The following is a 22,278-nucleotide window of genomic DNA, read 5'->3' as shown; positions in this document are numbered from 1 at the left end:
ACATATCAAGGAAAATATATGTGTTCTACTATACACCAGCGGAAAGATTATAAAGAAACCTTTTCATATCGCTACGTGGCATAGATTAGTCTTGGGAGTTAATAACAAGTATAGCTCCAGGCCAATACCCTCTTGAACATAGTTTAAAGACAATACCAAGCAGCCTACATACTTTTCCCTGCTGTATTAGATGGCCTGTTCAAGTAGCCCTGTATCGCAGCAACCTTTGCACGTCCACTGAGAAGATATCGGAACAGCCTCGCCAAAGCACGTGTAGCGTCGAGCCAATCTCTCTTCAGAGAGAGGTCATAGCCACGTGTGAATTTCAGTTCAATAACTTCGTCACGTGAACATCCTCTTGGGTGTACTCTCGCAACTAAATCAGCGGCAAAGAATGCCCGAGCGATATGAACATGGGGCCCATGAAACCCCACCACGAAGGCTTCTTGGTCTTGAACACCAGCTTTGCCGGTTCGAATGGTCATATTTTGTGCAAGTTGTCCCAGCATTACACTGAGGGTCTCTCCGAGGAACTCGTTCCAGTTTTGTCTCTCATACCACTGGAGAGTTTTAGACGGGTGGTCACCGAATGTAGGGCAGAAGAAGCTATGGGTATGCGGATTGTACATACCCCGGTATACGATATAATTGGCAAGTGCTCAGTTCTCGGCCCAACCATGACCGCGCCCTCCGGCTTAGTAGCATATTGTTTACGACCAATCACATAAAGCGTCTTGAAATTCAAAGCAGTAAAGCTTCAAGAAAGAAGGTAGTTAGCATAAGAGACTCCCAACCGGAAGGATGAAATGGCAAACACACTTAACATCAAGACCTTGGTTTTCGATACCTTCAAGATTGCGATAAACATCCGTCATCAGCGCATCTAACATCATTGCCTGCGACATGATGAAGGTTCGGTGATATTCTCTCTCAGATACTTTCCAGTTTTTTCTAGGTAGGGTGATTGTCTCGCTTGGTTTCAAGGCCTTTGCAATCCCTGCGTTTCTAGAATCGCATCCATCGGCCATTCCATGGCAATCAATGAAGACATAGTAGGAATCAAGAAGGTGGAACAGCCTGCGAAAAGAATCATCTTGTCGCGGCCAATCACGCGTACAATTTCCTTTTGCGATATCGGTTTGTCGGAATATCCAGGGGGTCAATTGTTCTACGTCCTTGTCTTGGGTTGTTTGTCAGTAATCTATAAAACGTACTATTAGACGTATGGGGGTGACACGGAGTACTACCTTCGCGGTCGATGTCCTCGGGTCTAGGGATTAGCTCGTCGAGATCAACTATCGAGGAGAGGATGGTCGCTGACATGATGTGGATGACGGGATAATATTGAGTTTTAAAGGGAATCACAGCTTAGAGTTAGAGTTGAGATACTATACCCGGGTTGTAGCTGGAGGTTCATGGCAGAATGACTGCGACTAGATTTGTTCAAATGTTATGCTTGTTGAAATGGCCAGTCTTGTCTGCCTGTTCACGGTAGGTGGTTGCCTTAAAATGCGCATAAGTTTTGTTTTATTCTTTTTTCTTTTGACTAAGTAATGCATTTAGTGCAAGTATGAACTCTTACTCCTGGCTTGACTTTCGTGCATTGACCAGACTGTTTGATAGGCTTCTGGTTTGTGTAACTAAACAAAAGAGATTAACTCTATAGTTACCATAGTAACATGCACTATACAAATTATATGGACTGTGCATAAGTTGTGCAGATCTTGGACCTATAAAGATTACCCAGTAAGCGGTATATATAAAGTACTCGTTTCCCGTCGTGAATCTAGTGATATACATACTGTAGTGGGTATGCTGAAGACCATACTCCATACAGGAGTCGAGCATATCCCTCATCTTACTCAGGCCTCCCAATTTATCTAATACTTTGATTTCTTAACACGAGTAGGTATTGGATGCCGCACTAGCCTGGTTAACCACAAGTCATGTCTCAGTACCGCTACGGTTCACTCCCCTGAGTACCTACTACAATTCGCATCCTCCATCTACTACCGAATAGAATGTCCATTAGGATTTATTCTATATTAGAATTTGGCCAAGAGTATATATTATCCATGCCACGCTCTGTCCTATGTCTGGGACGCTAAATATAAATCCTGCTCTATTTCTATCGATCAACAGGATTAACTTAACATAATGAATCTCTATGCTGCGCTGTTAAAGCTCCAAGACCACCGAGTCGCACGGGAGCAACAATATAGCCTAATTGGCCAGAAATTCAATAACTTGGGCTTTTAACGAGCCAAAAGCGTCCAGTTCTGCGAGTAATCACTTCCTAGTATTGTGGCAGAAAGTCTCCTTTCCGTTTCTATATCAGGGCACATCTGGCGTTGTCGACCGGAAAATACATGTCCATTGTAGTGAATTATCGTTGGCTCTCGCAACTTTTCACAACAGTGGAAAGACTGTTCAGCAACTAGATCTTCCAACAATTGACCAGAAAACAAAAAGAATTTTGAAGCAAAACAAAAACATAAGCTCCCCGACTGGGAGTCGAACCCAGGTCTCCCGCGCTTGTTCTCGTGTGAGATGACAAGCGGAAATCATGACCGTTAGACCATCGAGGATTAGTAATGAGATAAAGGATCCTCATATATGTTATATAAACCAGAGCAGCAATCCAGGGAGCATACTCTTTGAGGCACGCTATAGTAAGTATTTCGGGCAGTTGCTTCATGGAGCTTGTTTTCTTCACAGCATATGTTATTTCACAGTCTGCCCAGTGTCAGCTATTCTTCTAAGCAGTGAGTCTACAATACTCTACGGTGCATTCCATAATGCTTTCTTGTATAGGGATGGCGGGCAAAGATGGAGCATCAGAAAGGAATGTGTTCAGGTACAGGGACTGATTTATGTTGACCTTGGGGCGAGTGAGGAGGAGAGAGTAAAGTATAGTATATAGCTGGACGACAATTCTTCTTGGTCCTGATCTAAATCTGTTTAAAAATCATTTAGTGCCTTTATGAACTGTACAACTCTCAAAATGCCCGCTAAACTCTAGTCTCTGTCTTGGATCTTGGATTTTGAAAAGGTCTACTGAGAATATAGAGTTGTGTCATACTTCGCTAGCTTGGAATTTCAAAAACAGAAGCCTCGTAACATATGAAATCCTCGATGGTCTAACGGTCATGATTTCCGCTTGTCATCCCTTACAGGAACAAGCGCGGGAGACCTGGGTTCGACTCCCAGTCGGGGAGATTCTTTTTTTCCTGCGTACATACGGAGTACGGTGGCCCTTTTTTTTGTTTTGTTTTTGGTTCCTTTCGTGGTTGTCCCCTTAGATGGTGCTAGATTCCTGACTTTGTTTGAGAAAAGCTCTCATTTGCCCTCATTTTGGTTTTGTTTTCTTATCACCCATGTTATCCTCGCTGGGGATCATTAGTCGAGTTATCAAACTCCTAGTGTTGCCTTGGGTTAAATTTCTACCATATTCATATAGGCTTCTTGTTAAAGGAGTATATTGGGAACTACCGGGCTAGTTCGATTCGATAACTGCCTGCAGGATGTATTGAGGACGTGGAAATTGTCTTATCTATCCCCCAGGCTTCGCACTATAGGAGAGTGTACGTTATTAGGCTTCATTAGTTTACCATGGGGTCGAATTTTCGCCAATTGCCAAGGAATTGCTGCAATGAATGTACCTAATCTAATAAGGCCTCTACTACAACGATATTACATGGCAATACTCTCTCGGGATGTCTTTCTGGACGTTGTCGAAGGCTGCGAACTTTGCCGGAGTCGTTAATTCTTCTATGATAACTTCCCTCTATTTCCTTCATAGGTATGTATACAAGACTCATATAGGTGTAACACCTCGCTTAGGGCACTTTTGGCCTGTTTCGTTACGCTTTTCAGGTTGCTGGGGAGAACATGCTCAAGAAGTAGGGGTGGAAGTACCAGCCAAGTATAGCGGCTGGTTTATGCGTCTATGGGGATTTTCGAGGTTGGCTAAACTCTCTATTCTGACCACCTCTAGCTGCTTACGAGCCGCGTCCTAGTGGCATTGATAGCTAAAGGTTACCACGAGATATTAAGATTTACACATGAACCATCAATCAATGACCCTACATGGGGTATCTTCCGCGTAGAAAGGTTAGACAGGCCACGAGTAGCATGAATCCCGCGCAATATATCACAGCTCAGCGGTAGTTCTTGATGGTAGAATACTTGCACAGAGTCCCGCTCCAATACCAGTGGTACTTGTGGTGATTAAAAGGTGAGTAGAAGGCCCAGAGCCGGGATAATAGGATCAAGCGCGCTGCTGTGGTACAAAGTGGACGGTAATCCACGATTGGAACAGCTAATATTGGACCCAGAGAGTAAGCCTAAGTAGAAGGAAGGGCGAGTAATGGGGAGAAAATCACGGAAAAAGAGAGAAAAACAAAAAAAGATCTCCCCGACTGGGAGTCGAACCCAGGTCTCCCGCGCTTGTTCCTATAAGGGATGACAAGCGGAAATCATGACCGTTAGACCATCGAGGATTGAGATTGAGATTATTTTTGTTATTTAATATTATAAGCCAACCTTTATAAGCTAAATGTTCAAAAAGTTCTTGCCCCCAGTTTACCATGGTTGAATATATATCTAGGCTGGGCTCTGGATAATGCACTGGACACACTACAAGACAGCGTATTGGCTAACCGTATGTCTAACGAACCAGCGCAAGAATGAGGGGAAATCAGCTTTCACATCTATAGAGCCGTCCTAATATCCCAATCTCTTGTAGATAAACACTTGCAAATATATAATCTAAACATGTCGATCATAAAAATAGTTCTAACCTCTGATACAGGTGTAGCATGGCTTTGAACATGATATTATAGATGGAACAAGAATCCTATGAGAAACAATCCAATGCTCCCACGTCTTAGTCATACTAGTATTACAATTAACCACTTCATGTGAGAGATCAGGTGTTGACATGTGACACTGAATGTATGTTTGTTTGCTGTTCTCCCATCAACCTCCACCTGAGCATCTTCAGACAGTATCGCAGGAAAAGACAGTTGGACTGCCCCGAAGAAGATAGTAGAAGCTACAAAAGCATTGCATGATCCCGAAAGAAAACCTCATACGTCAGGCAGTGTCCCACTCGCCAATATGGAAGACCTTGGATTGCGTATGTTCTCCGATCACCAGGGAAATAGTATGACACCATTTAACCACGTTCAACTTCCTAGATGCATTTCCATGATGGTCATTGCTCCTGGTCAGCTGTGCGATTGGTGGGGTTTTCATGAAGCTATACAAGACCAAAAGACTTGTCGCGGCCATTTTTGGAGTATTTCCGGTGGGATGAGTTCATGGCATTTCCCCACACAAGCACGAACATCGATCTGGGGTCTGGGGAAATACTCCAGTCCAACGGCCATGAGAATCAACGTACTGCTATAAAAGGCAGCTTAAAAGCCCATGTCCTTGCTACGAGAGAAGTATGCTTTTGACTAGACTTGTATAGAATCTCAATCTTCACTAATGCGCTTCTTACGTTTCCTTCTAGCCGCCCCGTTGGCTCTCGCGGCGAGCATCCCCAGGGCCGAGACCCCAACTACTTTCTCCGAGGTGACCATCTTCAGTCCGCCATCCGACTATGTCATTCCTCGTACCCTCTACGCTCGCAACCTCCAATTACCCAATGGAGATCTATTAGCGACCTGGGAAAACTACTCGCCCGAGCCACCAGCGGTCTATTTCCCAATCTATCGCTCAACCGATAGCGGTAAGACCTGGAGCGAATTGTCTCGCGTAGAAGACACAGCCAATGGACTAGGTCTGCGCTACCAGCCGTTCCTTTACTACCTGGAAGAGTCAGTTGGATCGTACGAGGCTGGTACTATCCTGTTAGCTGGGAGCAGCATCCCAACAGACCTCGCGACCACGCAAATCGATCTTTATGCTTCTCGCGACTCTGGCGTCACATGGGAGTTCGTGAGCCATATCGCTGCTGGCGGTGAAGCGCTTCCTAACAACGGATTGACCCCAGTCTGGGAACCATTCCTTCTTGCTCAGTAAGTGTGATACTAGATCGTGTATTATCCTTGAACAGTATCTAACTTTCGTTCAATAGCAATGGAAAGTTGATCTGCTACTACTCGGACCAGAGAGCCAACGAAACGTATGGCCAGAAACTCGTTCACCAAACCACCACCGACCTGAAGAACTGGGGTGATGTAATCGACGATGTGTAAGTTGGCAAGCTCTTTTCGACCCAACCGAAGATATCCATGGCTGACATGACCTGTTTGTTCTCAGTACATATCCTACCTACACTGATCGCCCGGGTATGCCCGTTGTCACCAAGGTGCGTTCCTGTCTTTCTCTCGCTCATTTACACCACTGACTTCCGTTTCAACAGCTGCCAACCGGTGAATTCATCATGACATACGAATATGGATCATACTTCGGCACCTCCGACTATTCCTTCCCTGTCTATTACAGGATCTCAGCGGACCCCGAGAACTTCCTCGCGGCTCCACACCAGAAGCTCGTCGTGTCAAGTGGCACTCAGCCTACTGGTTCCCCTTACAATGTGTGGACTCCCTTCGGAGGTGACAATGGCACCCTTGTTGTCAGCTGCGGCAACTTGGGCTCTGTCTTTGTCAACCAGGCCCTGGGTGAAGGCGAGTGGACGGAGATCTCTACCCCAGAGAGCGCGAGCTATACTCGGTCGCTGCGCATCTTGCAGGAGAAGGAGAACTATCTCTTGCTGAACGGTGGTGGTGTGCTTCAAGGAGAGTCGAATAAGGTTACAGTCAGTGTGATGGATTTGGAGGCTGCATTGGCATAGATGCCTGCCTTTTAGAGATATGAATATGCTGTCTTCTTGTGACGATTTTAGCATATAGATAGTCATCGAATTCTAAGATTATGTCGCTGTTACACTTTTGTCTGTGCCCAGCAAACTCGTTCCTTTATGCCAGGAGATTAAAGTATTTTAGCATCCAGTAGGGGGGCGAGAGGGGGGTGTGTACTTTGAATTCATTGGGATTTGTCTTGAAATCATAATATAGTTCATGGACATCGTGCGTTTAGATTGCCGCTCCAGAAACTATGTACTGCATTCAATTCTATCGCTAACATGTATGTTTAAAGGTAAAGAGCCAAGTCTATATATCCGTATCAAGCAATGGTCTCCGGCCCCGGCTTCCGCATGATCGGAATAATGGGTTTAGGAGGCCACCCACCACGCTGACTCTCCACACTCCATCGGCATGAGAACTGATGGTGCCCAGACCCGATCCATGTACCGTCTTCATCATTGGCCTTCAGGGCAACCCTCCTTTCCCATCTTTCCTCGCTGGGCAGGATGACAAGCGCGCGCGAGTTCGGAGGGACTAACAGATCCAAACTGAAGCGATCCTCAGTCGCGTCGAAGGTCCATCGACATTCTATCCGTCCGTAGGGGGTTTCATAGGCGACTTCAGCTGAATCGATACTACCGCCGGGGATGGGTTCAACCCGGAACTGCTTCCATCCGGGAGCGATAGGACGCACGCCAGCCACGCTGTAATGGAGCCAGTTGATGATGGAGCCGAGAGCGTAGTGGTTGAAGCTGGTCATCTCGCCCGGGTTGATGGATCCATCGGGGAGCATGCTGTCCCAGCGTTCCCATATGGTGGTTGCTCCCATGGTGATCGGGTACATCCAGGATGGCCGGCTCTTCTCCAGCAACATGCGGTAGGCGATTTGGTGATGGCCGGTCTTGGTCAGTGCATGGGCGATGATAGGGGTACCGGCGAACCCCGTGGCTACTCGGAACTTGGCTTGGCGGACCTGGCGAACTAGTCGGTTTGCAGCTTCTATGGCCTGATCGGCTGTGGAGTGGAGGTCGTACATGAGTGCCAGGCTTAGTGCTGTCTGGGTGTCTCCAGCAAGTAAGCCTGACGGAGCGATATACTTCTCCTGGAATGTTGCCTTCAGTCGGTTAGAGTCGGCCTGGAATCGGGTGGCGTCTGTCGTTTCGCCTAGGACCTCACTGATTTGAGCCATGACTGAAGTGACATGGACCAAATAGGCATCGGCAACTAGTGTGCCATCCGTTCGGGCGTCTCCTGGTTCAATTGGTGGTGCTGTTGGGTCTAGCCAGTCTCCTAGCTGCCACACTTGGGGATCCCAGAGCCCATCGGGACCCCGTTGAATTCCTCGGTCGATCCAGGCTAGCATACTGGCATATTGTCGGCGGAGAATGTCAGTATCCCCGTAAGAGAGGTAGAGAGTCCAAGGGGTCAAGACAACTACATCATCCCAAATTGCTTGAGGCACATGATGCGGCCACAACTCTGAGCTGACCACATTTGGTACCACGAGTGGTGGAACACAGCCGTTACCGTCTTTAAGCTGTTCTGCAGCCACATCTTCCAGCCAGTGTCCCAGCATTCCGGCTGTATCGTAGAGAAAATTCGCCGACGGGCAGAAAACCTGAATGTCTCCAGTCCAACCAAGGCGCTCATCTCGCTGGGGACAGTCCGTTGGAATTGACAGGAAGTTCCCGCGCATACTCCACCAGGCGTTCTGATGCAACTGGTTAACCATTGGATGCGAACATTGAAACCAGCCACTGCGAGTCATGTCAGTGTGCATTACCAATGCCGCAAGGGCTGTAAGTAAGGGTGGATCTTGATCAGTCCAACCCTCTACTTGTACATATCGGAATCCGTGAAAGGTATGTTGTGGGGTCCAATCTGTGACTTCTTTTCCCGCAGAGATAAACTCATCCCTACATTTTGCGGCTCGCAATGGGCGAGTTCCTAGCTCACCGTGCTCTAGGACCTCCGCATGTGTGAAGGTGACTTTCTCTCCCTCGGGTTTGTTTATGCAGCGGACGCGTAACCGACCGACGAGATTCTGACCGAAATCAACAACGGTCTTTCCTGATGGAGTGTGTAGAACTTCTACCGCTTTGACCTCCTCTGTAACGCGCACGGGTGGCGCATCCGGAGCTACCAAAGTTGCTGAAGGGAACTGTAGCTCCTGCACGGGATTCCAAGAAGAATCCATACCCTCAAGAGCATTATTCCAATTAGGGTTTTCCTCTCTCGCATCGTAGATTTCGCCATCATACAGCTCACTCTGCAGGATTGCACTTGGCTGACAAGTCCAGGTAGAATCTGTGGCCAATGAAAAGGACTTGTCCTGCTCAGACTGCACCTCTAGCTGGGCCAGCACCGCTAACTTATCGCCATATAGTTTTCGGCGGCCCCCACGAAATCCTAGACGGGTAGCATACCATCCTTCGCCCACCTCGACCGCGATTACATTTGGTCCGCTCTCATTTAGCAGAGCTGCAACGTCAAACACCTGATAATTGAGGCGATGCCGGTAGCTTGTCCACCCAGGAGCCATGCATTGATCGCCCACCGCCTGACCATTGATAAAGGCGCGATATACTCCTAGGCTGGTGATGTACAAACGAGCCCGACTGATAGCATCTGCGCCCGAGATATGGAAGGATTTGCGAAATCGTACTGGCCGTAGTGGGGTGTCATGAGGTGGAGCTTCTAGACTGGCAATGGGAAGGCCCTTCCAGTCGTGACGATAGAGCAGGGCACATTCAATCGTAGACCAAGGAGACCAATTTGTAGGTTCCGCTTGAGTCTTCTTAATACATGTCCCGTGAGCTCGGACTCGCACCTGAACACTTTCCCGCGACTGTAAAGGGGAGCTTGGCCAAGGCACCAAGACTGATTTATCGCTGGCCACTTCATATGTCTCTATGGGTGAATCTTGGGACCGAAAAATTTGGATTTCGTACGAAGTCTGCTCCCATCCTAGCGGACAGTCCTCTTCTGCGTTAAGGAATCGCCAGGATAGGCGGGGAGTCGCGTGGCCCACACCAAAGCCAGTCGGGTGTTGTTCGGCTGAGGGAGGTGCGATAGCCAGTTGGCCTATCATAATGAGAGTACGTGGTGAATATAGGCGATAGTAGGAAAGAAAAAAATAAGTTAAGATATTCCACAAGTGTGGGAAGCGAAGTACTCCTGGACCTTCATATTTACCCTCGTTGTCCGTTCTTATAAGGTTCTCATAAGTACACGGTCGATGTGTCTATTGCCGATGTATGGGTCGCCTCGCAGCATATTCGTCCGAGATCCCGAAATTATGGACCAAGATGCATGCCATGTGGCCAGTTAGACGAAGAGCTGGAGGGCAAACGCGAGACCCAAGATGCAGGTGAACCATGCATCTGAAGTGCAAGTGGGACATACTTTAGAATGCTGGCGGCGTTTTCGGCTTCTCATTGGAGAGTCGCCGCCGCTCCCCGCAGGGTTGCCGATTAGGGCTAACCGTAGTAACCGAATCAAGACTAAGGTTACCCCATGGGGTACTGATAGTATAGTCATTAGTCGGCGCATAGACAGAATAGACTCTATACCTAAGCGGAGAAGGCAGAGTCCACAGTATATAAAGAGGACCGGAAGATTCGGGGTACAGCGAGTCCATGTATGCAACAAACAGGCTACCCTCACTTGGATATTGCAGAGATGCTTTCCCTTAACCTTGTCCTGATCACACTGGTGGTGGCTCTAGGAGGCTTCGTATACGGGGTGGACTCAGGTACGCCTTCATTGAATCTAATGGGAGGGTATCGATGGTCGTTGACAATTACCAGGGATTATCGCAACAACCTTGGGCCATGATACTTTTAAATATGCCATGTTCGGACCAACCGGTGAGAATGCAGGATTGAAAGGCAAGTAACATATCTCTGCTTCATTTTCTGTGTCCTTTTCAGATGTCCGAGAGATATGGCACTAACAACATACTTTGCTAGGGGCCATTGTTTCCTTGTACAATGTTGGTCAGGCTCTCGGTACATTCATAGCAGGTTATTCGGCCAACAAATTTAGTAGGCGATGGACTATTTGCGGAAGTGCTGTAGTAGGTAAGTGTCCTCTTGGCCCCTTTGCGTACTCTGACCATAGCCCTTCAACTTTTGTTACTGCTATGCTGATTGAACCTATTGCTAAGTGAATGTGTTTATCCAGCAATTATCGGTGCTGTTCTTCAGTGCGCCGCTGTCAATGCAGGAATGATGATTGCAGGAAGATTTTTCGCTGGAATCGGCTGCGGCATGCTTTTGACTGTCGTTCCCATCTATATCGCCGAAGCGTCCCCTCCCCATCAACGTGGATTCATTGTTGGCTTACAGGGCTTCATGATTGCCATTGGCTTCTGCATAGCCAACTGGATCGGTTATGGGGGCGCCTTTGCCAAGGATGACGCCCAATGGCGAATTCCGTTGGCAATGCAGCTCCCTGGTCCTCTGCTGTTGGCCCTTGGGTGTTGCTTTATACCTTATAGCCCTCGTTGGTGTAAGTCACTCCATATCGTCTTGTAGGGGACCTCCCTTCAAAGCAAGAGTCTAACTATCAACCTCCTCTAGTAATCCAAGAGGAGCGCTATGAAGAAGCCCGTACCGTCCTAACAATGCTCCAAGGATCTGAAAGGGATGCGGATTCCTTGTCTCAAGAACTCGCACAGATCCGGGAACAGATACAGGCAGAAGCAACTGAGGTTACAAGCTTTCATGTTGCTTGTGCCAAGTTATTTTCCCGTCGTTATCTTCACCGCACGCTCATCGCGTGTTTCATTGTTGTCATGAGTCAGTTTAGCGGGTCTCAGGTCATTCAAAATTACCAGACCAGCTTTTATGAGACAGTAGGGTTCACCGGAAAAACTTCACTTTTGATCAGTGGCATTTATGGCTTCATGGGCGTCATTGGTCAGATCATCTATCTCTTCGTGGTAGCAGACAAGTGGCCACGCACTCGCACATTGTGGACAGGCTCACTGTTTCTGTCGGTATTGATTGCCATCTGCATGGCGTTATCAGCTGTGTACGGAGACCAAAGTGGTGGCGATCTCAGTGGTGCCCGTGCAGCCATCGCAATGATCTTTCTCTATTCCTGCGCTTATGCAGTCTTCTTCAATGCGATGGTCTGGGTTGTCCCTTCAGAACTCTTCCCATTTTTTCTTCGCTCGAACGGGCTTGGGCTTGCTGTGTTCGCCAAATCCGTCGCAGCAATCGTCCTATCGCAGATCACACCAACCGCGCTGGAGAATGTCAGTTGGAGATATTATTCACTTTTCATTGCCACGAACTTTGTGGCTGCTTTTATTTACTTCTTCTTTCTTCCAGAGACTGGAGCCAAAACATTGGAACAGATTGCTGAGCTGTTTGGTGACCCTCCTTCTGCTTTGAATACTGGGAATGAAACCAAGGACATGGATGATAGACAAAGCATCGCGGACGCGAAGGACACCAAGTCTACTCATGTGGAAGCGGTTGTATGATTATGTGGTGGAAAAGGTTAGCGTATTCTTTCCCCTAGTATCAACATTGATATTGTAGCCAGTCATCGATGCTTGTCTAACAAATTGACTATCACTTCACCTTTACGACTGCCTACTCTTCCTAGTCTCTCAATAGCCAGTCAATTGCATTATCAGCAAGAGCCTCATTAGTGATGCTCTGGTCATTCATAAGATAGGACAAGCCGTCCCAGGCATTCTCAGGCTCCTTCGATTGAGATCCTTCTAGTGTCACAGGGTTGGGGGCATTTAAAATGCCTGAGTTTTGTGTGATACCAGGAAGCTCCTCACTATATTCAGCAGGCTGCGTAGATAGCTTTTCAACCCCGAAACGGGATGACACTGAGTCGTGCGTCTGTCTCTCTGCAAGCGAAGAAGAATGTTCTGTAAGGAAACGGGCCATCCAATTATCTAGAACAAACGGATCTGATATGGAGTTACGGCAAGAGTTCTGGAAAGTTCGTAGACGAGACACCTAAGATATTTTCGTCATCAGCCTTTTCGATCAACATTCAAGGTCTTCTAAATGACTAGATAGAAAGAAACAGAGACAATATATTACGCTCAGTAAGGAAGGAGCTTACAGAGGAGTCAACTATAGGCCAATATGATTTCACTCTCATCAAAAATTTAAAATTGAGAATGAGTCGTTGCCGTGCCATAAAGAGCTCCGAAAGATCATCGCTAAAGAGTAAAGAGTGTAGATGAACACAAGAGCTGACCACAGCAATATGCCCATAAATAAAGTAGTCCAACTCACAATTCTCAAGGCTAGTAGCATAGTTTAAGATCTCCGAAACTGTAGCCGCGCTTTCATTGCACTTGGATGCTTTAGGTTCGGTGGAGGTTGCCTCTCGACCTGCACCCGCCTTAAGGAAGGGGAAGAAGAGCATTTGGCGAAAATGATAGTATCCAATGTGCATGGACAAAAATGTTCGGCCAAGGTGCCTCTCCAAGAAGAAAATGAGGTGGTCGTAGCTGTAGGTCAAGTGCTCCGGTAAATTCTCGTACCATTGGTTAAGACGATCCTCCAGTAAAGGCGCCTCTCGGCAATAGCCTTCGAGGGTAATCGCGCGTCGGCTGAGCTGTCTCAACAATCCATTAATTTTGGTAAAGATATCAAGTGTCCGTGCCATTTGAGCCCACATGTCACACCGAAAGGTGGGTGCTAATTGGGGTTTCCGCAGCAACTCGGCGGAAGTCAGGGTATGGAAGAGTACATCATCTATTTCTGGAACCATTTCTGAGCTGTGACACGTATCCTCAGGCTCCATGAACATGTCAGAAGCGGACCAGTGGGTGGCAATCCGAACGGAGAAACAAGTTCGGCGATACTCCTCTCGGTTTACCGCATTAGAACTTGAGTGCGTGGGAGAACCCCAGAGCGACAGAGCTTCGGCGTGTAGCCGCGCGAGTCCAACATATATGTGTTTTCTCTGATTATCAGCTTCACCACTAAAAAAATATCCAATCAAAAGCAATGCTTGAATTGTCTCCAGGCTTGGAGTATCCGTACATTGGCGACAAAGTCGCATGGCCTGAAAGGCATAGACTTTTCCACGGGAGCAAGGCGAGATGTCATGGAAAATCGGGTTCTTAGAGAACCTGTTAATCCACAGTCATCGGTCTGAGTAGCCTAGTGATCAACTAGTTTGAGTGCGTAAGAACATACCTGGCAGCTAATGCACACATACCATAGACATGTTTCATGGATGCTGTACCTTCCTTCATATGATGCATGAAACTGGGCTCGTGAAACATGGTGTGGGCAATATTATGAATATGACGAAAATACAACCCAACTAATTCATGTAAGACTTCGTGTGTCTTCAGTGCTTCCGAAAAGTCCGGTTCCCATGATAGTGGCATTCGACCAGGTGTGGGATTCTCCCTCATTGATGCCGATTGAACTGCCACTCTGGCTGGCCTTGTAGCATGATCAAGGCTGCAGGGCACCGACAGCAAGTGACAAAGCTGACAACTATCTCCTTTATTCCCTGGAATACATCGTCTTTTTCGGGTGCTAAATTCGAGGCTCACTCAGTGCTATCCTTATGTCAACCCATCAACCGACGGGAGGGATTATACTGCTGCACTTACCGGCAAGTCGAGCAGGCACCAGCCCTTGCCCTTTTGGTGTTATGAACGGTCATATTAATAGGTCTAATAGGTACTCTGTAGAGACTAGCAATTTTTCATTGAAGACAACGATCTCTTGTTACGAGTGAATGAATCGTTGTTGATGTTGTATTGCGGACACTGGGTCCGATTTTAGCCTCGGGGCCTACCGTTGGCACTATGCCTGTCACGGGACAAGGACAAAGGACCCCAGTATATAATATCTTACGTCTTTTTTTTTTTTTTTTTTTTTTAGCGCGTGGACCAACCATTCATTATAGATTCTATGTTATAATATAGATGCTCCGAGTCCAATCAATCGACGTTACTGTAAGTCCGATCTACCAGAATTCTCTTGATCCATTTACCGGATAACACCGAGAAAGTCCTCCCACTTGGCTAGCCATTCGGCACAAGACGTTGCTGGACGGCATGAAGATCATGATGAGAACGTTTTCCTCTTCGTACACAACCTGATCGGCATGTTCCTTTTATTGGTGACGAGATACCTTTGAGTAGTTCTTAAAGTTTCTAGGATATACCCGTGTTGTTCTCGCCGTCACATCCCTCTATTACATGCCCCTCCACCCACGAACATGTTCGCTATTGTATAGCGTCTCTTGTATACTTGATGCCCTAGACGGAGCCGTAGCCCGGCGTCTAGGGCAATCAACGCGATTCGGTGCCGTTCTGGATATGATTACAGACCGATGTACAACAAATTGCTTGCTAGTTTTCCTGGCGAGCGCATTTCCCAGGTGGAGTATTATCTTTCAGGGCTTGATTAGCTTGGACTATTCAAGCCACTATATCCATATGTATGCGACCTTGGCAATGGGTGGAAACCGTCAGAGCCACAAACAGATCGATGAGAGTCGGCCATGGGTCATGCGAATCTACTACTCTAACACAGTATGTTGGCGTTGGCCCACTCGTACTTTCTTCGCAAAACTAACAATATGTAGAAAGTCCTTTTTACGGTGTGCGCGCTGAATGAGCTCTTCTTCATTGCGTTGTATTTGCTCTCATTCTCGTCGTCGCCATCGTCGCTGGACAATGCGAGCTTCAAGGTATCACAATCCAATCCTTCAACACTATGGAGCTCCTCTTGGAGTGCTGGGGCAATGGACATGGCCCGGTAAGATTTTGAGCGGCTAATATACCCTGAGACGTAACATGTACTTACATCGATCTCAGTGCCAATAAATTAGACGAAACTGTTCCATGGTGCCTACTTTATGTCTCGACGCCATTTATGCTCTTTAAGCAATATGTGAACATGGCTCAGTTACTAGAGGCCAGCAAGTGGCTTGTCCAAGGTGACATTGAAATGAGAAGGAATGCACGGTTGGCGCAGAAAAGAGATCAGTGACCCCCTGTAGTAGCTTGTACATTGTATTTAGTGCTACCAGGACAGGGAACATAGACATAACAATGATTAGCAGATATACAAAGAATGGCTTCGATTAGTCCACACTTATCCATAGCTAAGATGTCGTTGGATATTCGCCCGTTTGAATATTCAGAATGCTGTTATATATGAGACTGAGTCCCTTGTGGAAATATGTGGCTCAGTGCAGCCATCTCCGCGTTGCTTTGAAAGAGCTAGGAAAACCCCATCACCTCGTTATTCAACTCCACTGGCTTAACTAGTTCGTTTCAATGCTGGCGTAATCTATAACAGACAAAGAAGAACCTGAGTAGATACTGACATTGATAAGGACCGGAGCTTAAGGTACCGTCAGGAGCACCTTAGCCCAAAAAGGGCTAGTCCCAGATTGCCCGTCATCAAATCCAAAGCCTGACTCAGCAAAATTAGGTTTGCGCAAAGAATATCCAGAACAATCCAAAGCTCCTCAAAACCCGCATTCCAGTTTCCCTTCAGCTCACAATCCAAGTCGCGAGACAGCACCTCCGTCGCCCATACCCGCTTACCATAATATTCTCAAAGAGACAAACGTCGAAAGACACCTACCTACCATGTCTCGCGAAGCTTACCAGGTTCCTTCCTCTTTGGGCGGACAGAATGCCTTTGACTCCGGTGCTGGCTCCATGGATGGCCCTATGGTTGCCTATCTATGCGGCGAGTGCAACGCTCGTGTCTCGCTGAAGAGGGGTGACCAGATCCGCTGCAAGGAATGCGGTCATCGTGTGTTGTACAAGGAAAGGACTAAGAGGTGGGGGTTTTTTTTTTGTTCTTGACAAAGTTTTTAACTGGGTGTTTGCTGACTTTGTTTGGTTCTACAGAATGGTTCAGTTCGAAGCTCGGTGAATATGGGATAGAACGGTTGCGCGACGTTGGTTTTATAATTTTTTTTTACGATCGTATCGTGATATGCATTCAGGTGGCGCTTTGGAGTTTGATGGGACAAAAAAAAAAAAAAATTAAATATTGCGATGCGGCGATGGTTCTGCAGATGACCTTTGTTGAAAGGGACTCATTATATCTGTGCATCGGCGGAAGGTACTCGTGTTGAAGTTTTCCATGAGTAAAGTTATTAATTTCGTCATTCAATACACATGTCCCTATACCTCTACCTTGCCAATTTCTGAACATATTCTTTAAAAAGAAGAAAAGAGAAAGAGAGAACCTAAACTACTGCTAAAGAAATGTTTCACTGAAGGTTGTTCGTCACTTCAATAAATCCTTCCAAGCACTTAAGGGCTGCGCCACTTTCGACGGCCCATCTAGCTCGCCGGACACCCTCCTTCCAGCGCCCACCACCTGGTCCACGTTCGGTAATCACCTGGCCATCATCACCGGGTCCCATGTTACTAGTGTCAGCTTCACAGACACCCGAAATAACCAGAAGGGCAGCGACATTCATAAGGACAAAGGAGAGGATTGGATCATCGCGAGGCAGTTCATTTCGCAGGATGCTCATAATCTTGGCTGCATTATCTTTGGGCATCTTTCTTCCGAATACGGCAGTCAAAGGATGAGTTGGCAGACCAAAGTCTGATGGGTGTAGTTGGAAAGTTTCGAATTTGACCAGAGTGCGGGGGACCTCATGCTCGTTCTCGTCACATGAGCAATCATCATCTGCCGGGCCCTTGTAGGCAGGGTTAGGGTATTCAGTGAGCTTCCAGCAGTTGGTATTTCCGGCACAGCTGATTTCATCCAGGTCCTCCTCACCGCAGATGACCATGGCCTTTTTGCATCCATTCTGCCTAAGGGCCTCGGCAAAAACAGGTCCAAGGCTCTGGTAGGCCACACCGACCACTCTAGCCTCAATGGCCCAATCAACAGGATTAGCCAGTGGGCCCATCAAGTTGAAAATTGTTCGTAGTCCCAATGCGCGGCGCACTGGATTGGCGTACATCATGCCCGGGTGGAAGTTGGGAGCAAACAAGAATGCATAATTGGTCTTCTCGTACACCTGCGCAAGGTTCTCGGCGCTGACAGCGGAAATATTCGGGGGAGTCGGCGGAATAGCATTGAGGACATCTGCGGATCCAGAGAAAGAGGTCTGCGCGCGATTGCCATGTTTGGCCATTAGGATAAGCGGCGAGGCGATGATAGAAGCAGTGGTAGAGATATTGAAAGTGGAGTGCGAATCTCCGCCAGTACCAACAATATCACACTAAGGTAGTCCACATATCAGGTTACTGGTATTATATGGGTTGCGGACCGAAAGCAATTCTTACCAGGCCACCTTTGTAAGTGCCCTCCTTCTTACCGTGGGCCTTGATGACCTTTTTCAAGGTGGGCCTGTCGACTTGAGTAGCGGCCTCTCGCATGCGATGGGAGCATCTAGCGATGACCTCTGCATCTCGATCCCTTCCAGTAGAGTGCAAAAGTGTCAGAAGAGCTGCCGTCTGTATAGCAGAGAGACGGTCCTCGAAAATTAATGCGAATGCTGAAGCAATGTCTGCAGCTTCTACAGGAAGCTTCTCGGAGGGGTAGGCGAGCTTCTGTAGGAGGGGTGAGATAGAGACTTGACCCGGTTGCAGGTCAAAAGGAGCAGCAGACATTTTAGCTGTAGGATAACTGCAGGTATATCCCCCGAAGCCGTTAAAAACCCCGAAATTGAAGACACAGACGCGATAATAAGAATCTCTGACTCAATGCACCCCTCATATAGAATCCGTCATCGGCGTAGGGCAGAACCTCACCGCCCAGAGATCCCGCTATACCTTTTCGGGGAACCCAAGATTTCGTGCCATATTTTCGTCCAAGTTGTATATTCCGGAAGTCACTGTTGTCGGTATCTCGAATTTCACCGGCCTCAGGCGCCCTTGTCCATATCAGGAGCCGCTTCTAGGATAAATCGACCGTGCAAAAACTCAAATCCTGCTAACACCTACCATTTTCTTCACAATGCCTCCACGAATTCGCCTGTCAAGTGGCCGCATCCCCCAGCCTCTCTGCCGGCAAAGGCTCCTCTGTCAACATGAGCTGCCTATTCTCACAAGATACGCGAGTACCGCTGCGACAGCTACGACCCCGGCCGCGTCTCCTGAACAGATGACACACTCCGCTGCCCCTATTGCTAGATTTCCTCCGTCTCAACCTCCCTCACATCGCAATCCCGAGTACCGTCGGTCTCAGCTTCTCCGACAATATACGTCGCTCATCCGCACTACACCTCTTATGGTGTTTCTACAGCACGATAACCTTCAGTCTGTGGAATGGGCTGCCATCCGACGAGAATTGAGCAAGGCTTTGCAGAAAGTGGACGAGCAGATTGCCTCCGAGGGACGCTCCCTCCCTCCGCTTGCTCCTCACGTCAAGGTGCAAATTGTTCAGACCAGTATCTTTGAGGTTGCCCTCCGTATCGTCGAGTATTTCCGACCCAGCGCCTCCACAATTGAAGCCGGCCAGACCCCCAGCGCCGTCGACCCCATCACGCAAACGTCTGCCGAAGTCTCTCTCTCTGGGTCGAGGGATGATCCCACTCTGTCACACGACCTTTCCCGTGCGGCTCATGATGCTGTTCTCAATATGAAGGGCAAGCACGAATTGTCGCCAGTCTTGGTTGGACCAATTGCAGTCTTGAGCATTCCTCAGATGTCTCCGGAACATCTGAAAGCTGCGCTTACGGTCCTTGCTCCCAAGGCAGCTGGCTTCCCGGTTCCCACTCGCAAGGCCAACCCAGGATGGCATGAGCTGCCCGTTCAGAACGGTTTGAATAAGCTGGCTCTTCTTGCCGCGCGTGTGGATGGCAAGGTGTTCGATGTTGACCAGACCAAGTGGGTCGGTAGCATCGAAGGTGGTATGGATGGTCTGCGGTCACAACTTGTCATGGCCCTGCAAAGCATGGCATCTAGCGTCACGAACACTTTGGAGGGCGCTGGTAAGAGCCTGTACTTCACTCTTGAGAGCAGGAAGAGCGTCCTGGAGGAGGAGCAGAAGGGCCCGGGTGATGAGAAGACTGAGGCTTAAATGTAACGCGACCAGTTTGATTTCTATGTATAATACTACCTACACTTGTACTTTTCCTGTCCGGTTATTGAAGGCTATGGGGGTTTTTTTTCTAGCACATGAAGGGTTACTTTAAAAACACAAGCCAAAGTATAGAATGCGAAATTCTAATATACAACCGTGCACATCTCTCGAGTCCTCGGCCACATGCTTCTTAGATCTGGTGGGCTATACTAGCTTCTACTATACGCCGTACACATAACCAGGACTGTACCAATATGTATAAATGAGCTAAGATTGCAAGATTAATTACAGTATATATATATATATATATATATATATATATATTCACTAATTTGTTCAAACCCGAAAGGTGTAGTTATGGATATCATTGTGGGTTTTGTGGATGGCCACAAGTTGGGTAAATGTAACAGATATTCCATGCCCTAGTACAAGCAAAACATTATAGAGCTAATACGCCGTGTCATCTAGTTGTCTCCTTCATGCCTATCTTGCCTCAGTTTCAACCGAGCATTCATGCCCACGATGCATCGCACAAGATCCCAGTCGCCATCCAGGCCAACCCAGTCCGTGACAAGGATACCGGTGGACCAGTCACAGTCATCCTTTTCACCATGCATCCGGCAGAGATAATCAACTGCCGCTGGGTTCAGCTTACCTGCAATCTTCTCCGGCCAAGTGCCAAGTTTCCAGAAATTGCTCGCACTCAAGAAATTGATATAAAATGGATGTGCCCTGGTTGCTTCGGAGTCCGGAAGCACGCCGAACGGGTAACAGGTCTCAGCGGCCCGGAAGCAATGCTCCTGCACGTACTTAATCTTTTCGCCAATGTTCTCCGTCTCTAAGACTTCGTAGAAATCCTGGATGCATAATTGTCCACTGGGGCAAGTCGCGTTGGAGCAGTTGTCGGCCCATCCCGAGGCACAGATTCCCCAGCCTGCGCCCCCATGGATATCCTTGAGATGATCCAAGATGTCGAACCGACGGATAAGAACGACCTTACCGCGCACTTCGCCAAGAGTGGGGATCTTGGGGTTTGTGTACCACCGACTGTCTGGACGTGCGTAGTGATCGCTCAGAATCCGGCTGAGCTGCTGGTCGGTGTGCTCGCCGGGTCCCTCCCGTTTGAGGGAGATGATCAGGGTCTCCGACGGATTCTGGTCGAGGAATTCGTTTACTTCATGCATCAAGTCACGGAAGTATTTGTTTCCCGTTAAAGAGATGGGGAAGACGCTGTGCACCAAAGCAAGCTCATCCTTGTCGGCATCTTCTGGATACTGGGGCTGCACACGGATGTCAAAGAATCGCACACCGTTTTCGAGCTGTTCTCGTGGGCTGACTGCTTGGCAGCGAACGGAGGGCGGCGCAACATGGCAGGTTGGGGAATTGTGGGTGCCTGGGATCGAGAGAGAGGAGAGCAAGGTGTCGTCCTTTAGCTCGCCCATCCACGCGTTCAGGTTGGCGGAGGAGTAGATTGATAGATGAGCCTCAGGCGTCACATATATACCCGTGAGTTTGAATCGAGGCTCGTCGCACAATGCCTTCATAGTGGCGGACTCCGACGTGGGCACGGGAGTCTGGACTTGGTGTCTCTCTCCCTCCACTTCGAAGAACCAGCGTACGCGCTCTTTATCCGAGTCGATAAACGTGCGAAGCTCAGTGTGAATTGTCTGGAAAGGTTCGATATGAATATCCAAATCCTCATGAACAAAGGGTTCGTTGTCATCCGTGATGGCGGCCACCGGCGCACTGGTGCGGGTTACATTGGTAAAGACTCGGGTGAAGTTTCTAGCAAAATGTTGGATATTACGATCATGATGCGGATGAAAGCGCTCAATGCGCTTCAGGGTAATTGGCGTGGATGTGAGATTGCGAATGGTCAAGTGTTCGGCGACCATTGTGGTACGTGATTGTCCAGGATAACAACCCATGGGTTTCTAAGGGATTAAGGTACCAGGAAGAGACTCGCAAGGTAAATAAGGCTGGAGAGTTCGCTGACGCTGCTGAACGAACCAAGTAGTACCAGGCTGCAAGGTTAAATTGGTGCTCATTATTGGCCTGGATGGATCGCGCTGGATGGTAGCGCTGGAGAATTGCGACGGCACTAAATCAGCCACGATGCGATACGCACCAATCGTGATCGGCATTTGAATGGCTTTTCTTGGGATCTTCCGCGCTGGTGGTACCAACCTAACCTTTTCCACCTGAACAAAAAGTCTCGAGCGGACTCGGAGTATGGGCGACTTACCTACGGAGTTCTGTACCTGATTGCCAAGTTCCTCAGGCAGTCATGTTTTACTGTGTATTATTGGCGCAGGAAACTCGAACTCTCCCATGAATCCATAACCCCCACGTACTTTGCAGTTGGTGTGGTAAGGCTGAGCCTGCCAATATTACTTTCATTCCCTGAAAATATAATTGTTCTTTTTTTTTTTTTGTTT

At 48.0% G+C, this 22,278-nt stretch overlaps 10 protein-coding genes and 3 non-coding genes across 13 annotated transcripts; 6 read left to right on the top strand and 7 right to left on the bottom strand.

Annotated features, from left to right (window-relative positions):
- Positions 1–164: 164 nt before the first annotated feature.
- On the bottom strand, positions 165–1,028 carry BDV27DRAFT_167146 (uncharacterized protein; the record flags this gene model as incomplete). The annotated part of the gene is made up of 3 exons (XM_032074394.1): positions 165–560; positions 632–755; positions 820–1,028. 3 exons carry the CDS (start codon positions 1,026–1,028, stop codon positions 165–167), a joined length of 729 nt encoding a protein of 242 aa, XP_031924253.1.
- A 1,471-nt stretch (positions 1,029–2,499) lies between these two features.
- BDV27DRAFT_t171 lies at positions 2,500–2,588 on the bottom strand. The gene has a single exon. It is a non-coding gene; the product is annotated as a tRNA-Asp (tRNA).
- Positions 2,589–3,129: 541 nt separating this feature from the next.
- BDV27DRAFT_t172 lies at positions 3,130–3,218 on the top strand. The gene has a single exon. It is a non-coding gene; the product is annotated as a tRNA-Asp (tRNA).
- Positions 3,219–4,413: 1,195 nt separating this feature from the next.
- On the bottom strand, positions 4,414–4,502 carry BDV27DRAFT_t170. The gene has a single exon. It is a non-coding gene; the product is annotated as a tRNA-Asp (tRNA).
- An 854-nt stretch (positions 4,503–5,356) lies between these two features.
- BDV27DRAFT_31353 (sialidase family protein) lies at positions 5,357–6,883 on the top strand. The gene is made up of 4 exons (XM_032076297.1): positions 5,357–6,029; positions 6,089–6,205; positions 6,274–6,322; positions 6,377–6,883. Exons 1-4 carry the CDS (start codon positions 5,497–5,499, stop codon positions 6,806–6,808), a joined length of 1,131 nt encoding a protein of 376 aa, XP_031924252.1. The 5' UTR covers positions 5,357–5,496; the 3' UTR covers positions 6,809–6,883.
- Positions 6,884–7,048: 165 nt separating this feature from the next.
- Positions 7,049–10,130, bottom strand: BDV27DRAFT_167144 (glycoside hydrolase family 78 protein). Its single transcript, XM_032074393.1, has one exon. It carries the CDS (start codon positions 9,910–9,912, stop codon positions 7,141–7,143), a length of 2,772 nt encoding a protein of 923 aa, XP_031924251.1. The 5' UTR covers positions 9,913–10,130; the 3' UTR covers positions 7,049–7,140.
- Positions 10,131–10,502: 372 nt separating this feature from the next.
- On the top strand, positions 10,503–12,315 carry BDV27DRAFT_160948 (sugar porter family MFS transporter; the record flags this gene model as incomplete). Its single annotated transcript, XM_032073129.1, has 5 exons — positions 10,503–10,575; positions 10,631–10,690; positions 10,793–10,903; positions 11,007–11,333; positions 11,405–12,315. The coding sequence occupies 5 exons, from the start codon at positions 10,503–10,505 to the stop codon at positions 12,313–12,315; spliced, it is 1,482 nt and encodes a 493-aa protein (XP_031924250.1).
- Positions 12,316–12,436: 121 nt separating this feature from the next.
- Positions 12,437–14,202, bottom strand: BDV27DRAFT_148027 (putative C6 transcription factor; the record flags this gene model as incomplete). The annotated part of the gene is made up of 3 exons (XM_032070846.1): positions 12,437–12,808; positions 12,918–13,938; positions 14,006–14,202. 3 exons carry the CDS (start codon positions 14,200–14,202, stop codon positions 12,437–12,439), a joined length of 1,590 nt encoding a protein of 529 aa, XP_031924249.1.
- A 525-nt stretch (positions 14,203–14,727) lies between these two features.
- Positions 14,728–16,089, top strand: BDV27DRAFT_133418 (CDP-alcohol phosphatidyltransferase family protein). Its single transcript, XM_032068084.1, has 3 exons — positions 14,728–15,363; positions 15,417–15,589; positions 15,649–16,089. The coding sequence occupies exons 1-3, from the start codon at positions 15,028–15,030 to the stop codon at positions 15,821–15,823; spliced, it is 684 nt and encodes a 227-aa protein (XP_031924248.1). The 5' UTR covers positions 14,728–15,027; the 3' UTR covers positions 15,824–16,089.
- Positions 16,090–16,313: 224 nt separating this feature from the next.
- BDV27DRAFT_133415 (Rpo12/RPC10 RNA polymerase subunit family protein) lies at positions 16,314–16,947 on the top strand. Its single transcript, XM_032068083.1, has 2 exons — positions 16,314–16,628; positions 16,699–16,947. Exons 1-2 carry the CDS (start codon positions 16,432–16,434, stop codon positions 16,721–16,723), a joined length of 222 nt encoding a protein of 73 aa, XP_031924247.1. The 5' UTR covers positions 16,314–16,431; the 3' UTR covers positions 16,724–16,947.
- BDV27DRAFT_133414 (anthranilate phosphoribosyltransferase) lies at positions 16,948–18,507 on the bottom strand. Its single transcript, XM_032068082.1, has 2 exons — positions 18,100–18,507; positions 16,948–18,035 (listed from the first exon to the last, which is right to left on the bottom strand). Exons 1-2 carry the CDS (start codon positions 18,424–18,426, stop codon positions 17,067–17,069), a joined length of 1,296 nt encoding a protein of 431 aa, XP_031924246.1. The 5' UTR covers positions 18,427–18,507; the 3' UTR covers positions 16,948–17,066.
- A 138-nt stretch (positions 18,508–18,645) lies between these two features.
- BDV27DRAFT_133413 (mitochondrial 54S ribosomal protein uL10m) lies at positions 18,646–19,967 on the top strand. The gene has a single exon (XM_032068081.1). The coding sequence runs from the start codon at positions 18,773–18,775 to the stop codon at positions 19,835–19,837; it is 1,065 nt and encodes a 354-aa protein (XP_031924245.1). The 5' UTR covers positions 18,646–18,772; the 3' UTR covers positions 19,838–19,967.
- Positions 19,968–20,174: 207 nt separating this feature from the next.
- Positions 20,175–21,806, bottom strand: BDV27DRAFT_133412 (phosphatidylinositol-specific phospholipase C). The gene has a single exon (XM_032068080.1). It carries the CDS (start codon positions 21,766–21,768, stop codon positions 20,305–20,307), a length of 1,464 nt encoding a protein of 487 aa, XP_031924244.1. The 5' UTR covers positions 21,769–21,806; the 3' UTR covers positions 20,175–20,304.
- Between the last annotated feature and the right edge of the window lie 472 nt (positions 21,807–22,278).

This window comes from Aspergillus caelatus (assembly GCF_009193585.1).
Source record: "Aspergillus caelatus strain CBS 763.97 unplaced genomic scaffold BDV27scaffold_183, whole genome shotgun sequence".
NCBI lineage: Eukaryota > Fungi > Ascomycota > Eurotiomycetes > Eurotiales > Aspergillaceae > Aspergillus > Aspergillus caelatus.
This window is presented reverse-complemented; position numbering and strand designations above follow the sequence as displayed.

Coding starts and splice junctions, on each gene's coding strand:
- BDV27DRAFT_133412 (XM_032068080.1), bottom strand. CDS start 21,768: ATGGGTTGTTATCCTGGACAATCACGTACCACAATGGTCGCCGAACAC.
- BDV27DRAFT_167144 (XM_032074393.1), bottom strand. CDS start 9,912: ATGATAGGCCAACTGGCTATCGCACCTCCCTCAGCCGAACAACACCCG.
- BDV27DRAFT_133415 (XM_032068083.1), top strand. CDS start 16,432: ATGTCTCGCGAAGCTTACCAGGTTCCTTCCTCTTTGGGCGGACAGAAT. Junction 16,629..16,698: donor TACAAGGAAAGGACTAAGAG/GTGGGGGTTTTT, acceptor TTGGTTCTACAG/AATGGTTCAGTTCGAAGCTC.
- BDV27DRAFT_133418 (XM_032068084.1), top strand. CDS start 15,028: ATGCCCCTCCACCCACGAACATGTTCGCTATTGTATAGCGTCTCTTGT. Junction 15,364..15,416: donor GAATCTACTACTCTAACACA/GTATGTTGGCGT, acceptor AACAATATGTAG/AAAGTCCTTTTTACGGTGTG. Junction 15,590..15,648: donor GGGGCAATGGACATGGCCCG/GTAAGATTTTGA, acceptor CATCGATCTCAG/TGCCAATAAATTAGACGAAA.
- BDV27DRAFT_133413 (XM_032068081.1), top strand. CDS start 18,773: ATGCCTCCACGAATTCGCCTGTCAAGTGGCCGCATCCCCCAGCCTCTC.
- BDV27DRAFT_133414 (XM_032068082.1), bottom strand. CDS start 18,426: ATGTCTGCTGCTCCTTTTGACCTGCAACCGGGTCAAGTCTCTATCTCA. Junction 18,036..18,099: donor GCACTTACAAAGGTGGCCTG/GTAAGAATTGCT, acceptor GGACTACCTTAG/TGTGATATTGTTGGTACTGG.
- BDV27DRAFT_31353 (XM_032076297.1), top strand. CDS start 5,497: ATGCGCTTCTTACGTTTCCTTCTAGCCGCCCCGTTGGCTCTCGCGGCG. Junction 6,030..6,088: donor GAACCATTCCTTCTTGCTCA/GTAAGTGTGATA, acceptor TTCGTTCAATAG/CAATGGAAAGTTGATCTGCT. Junction 6,206..6,273: donor GGTGATGTAATCGACGATGT/GTAAGTTGGCAA, acceptor GTTTGTTCTCAG/TACATATCCTACCTACACTG.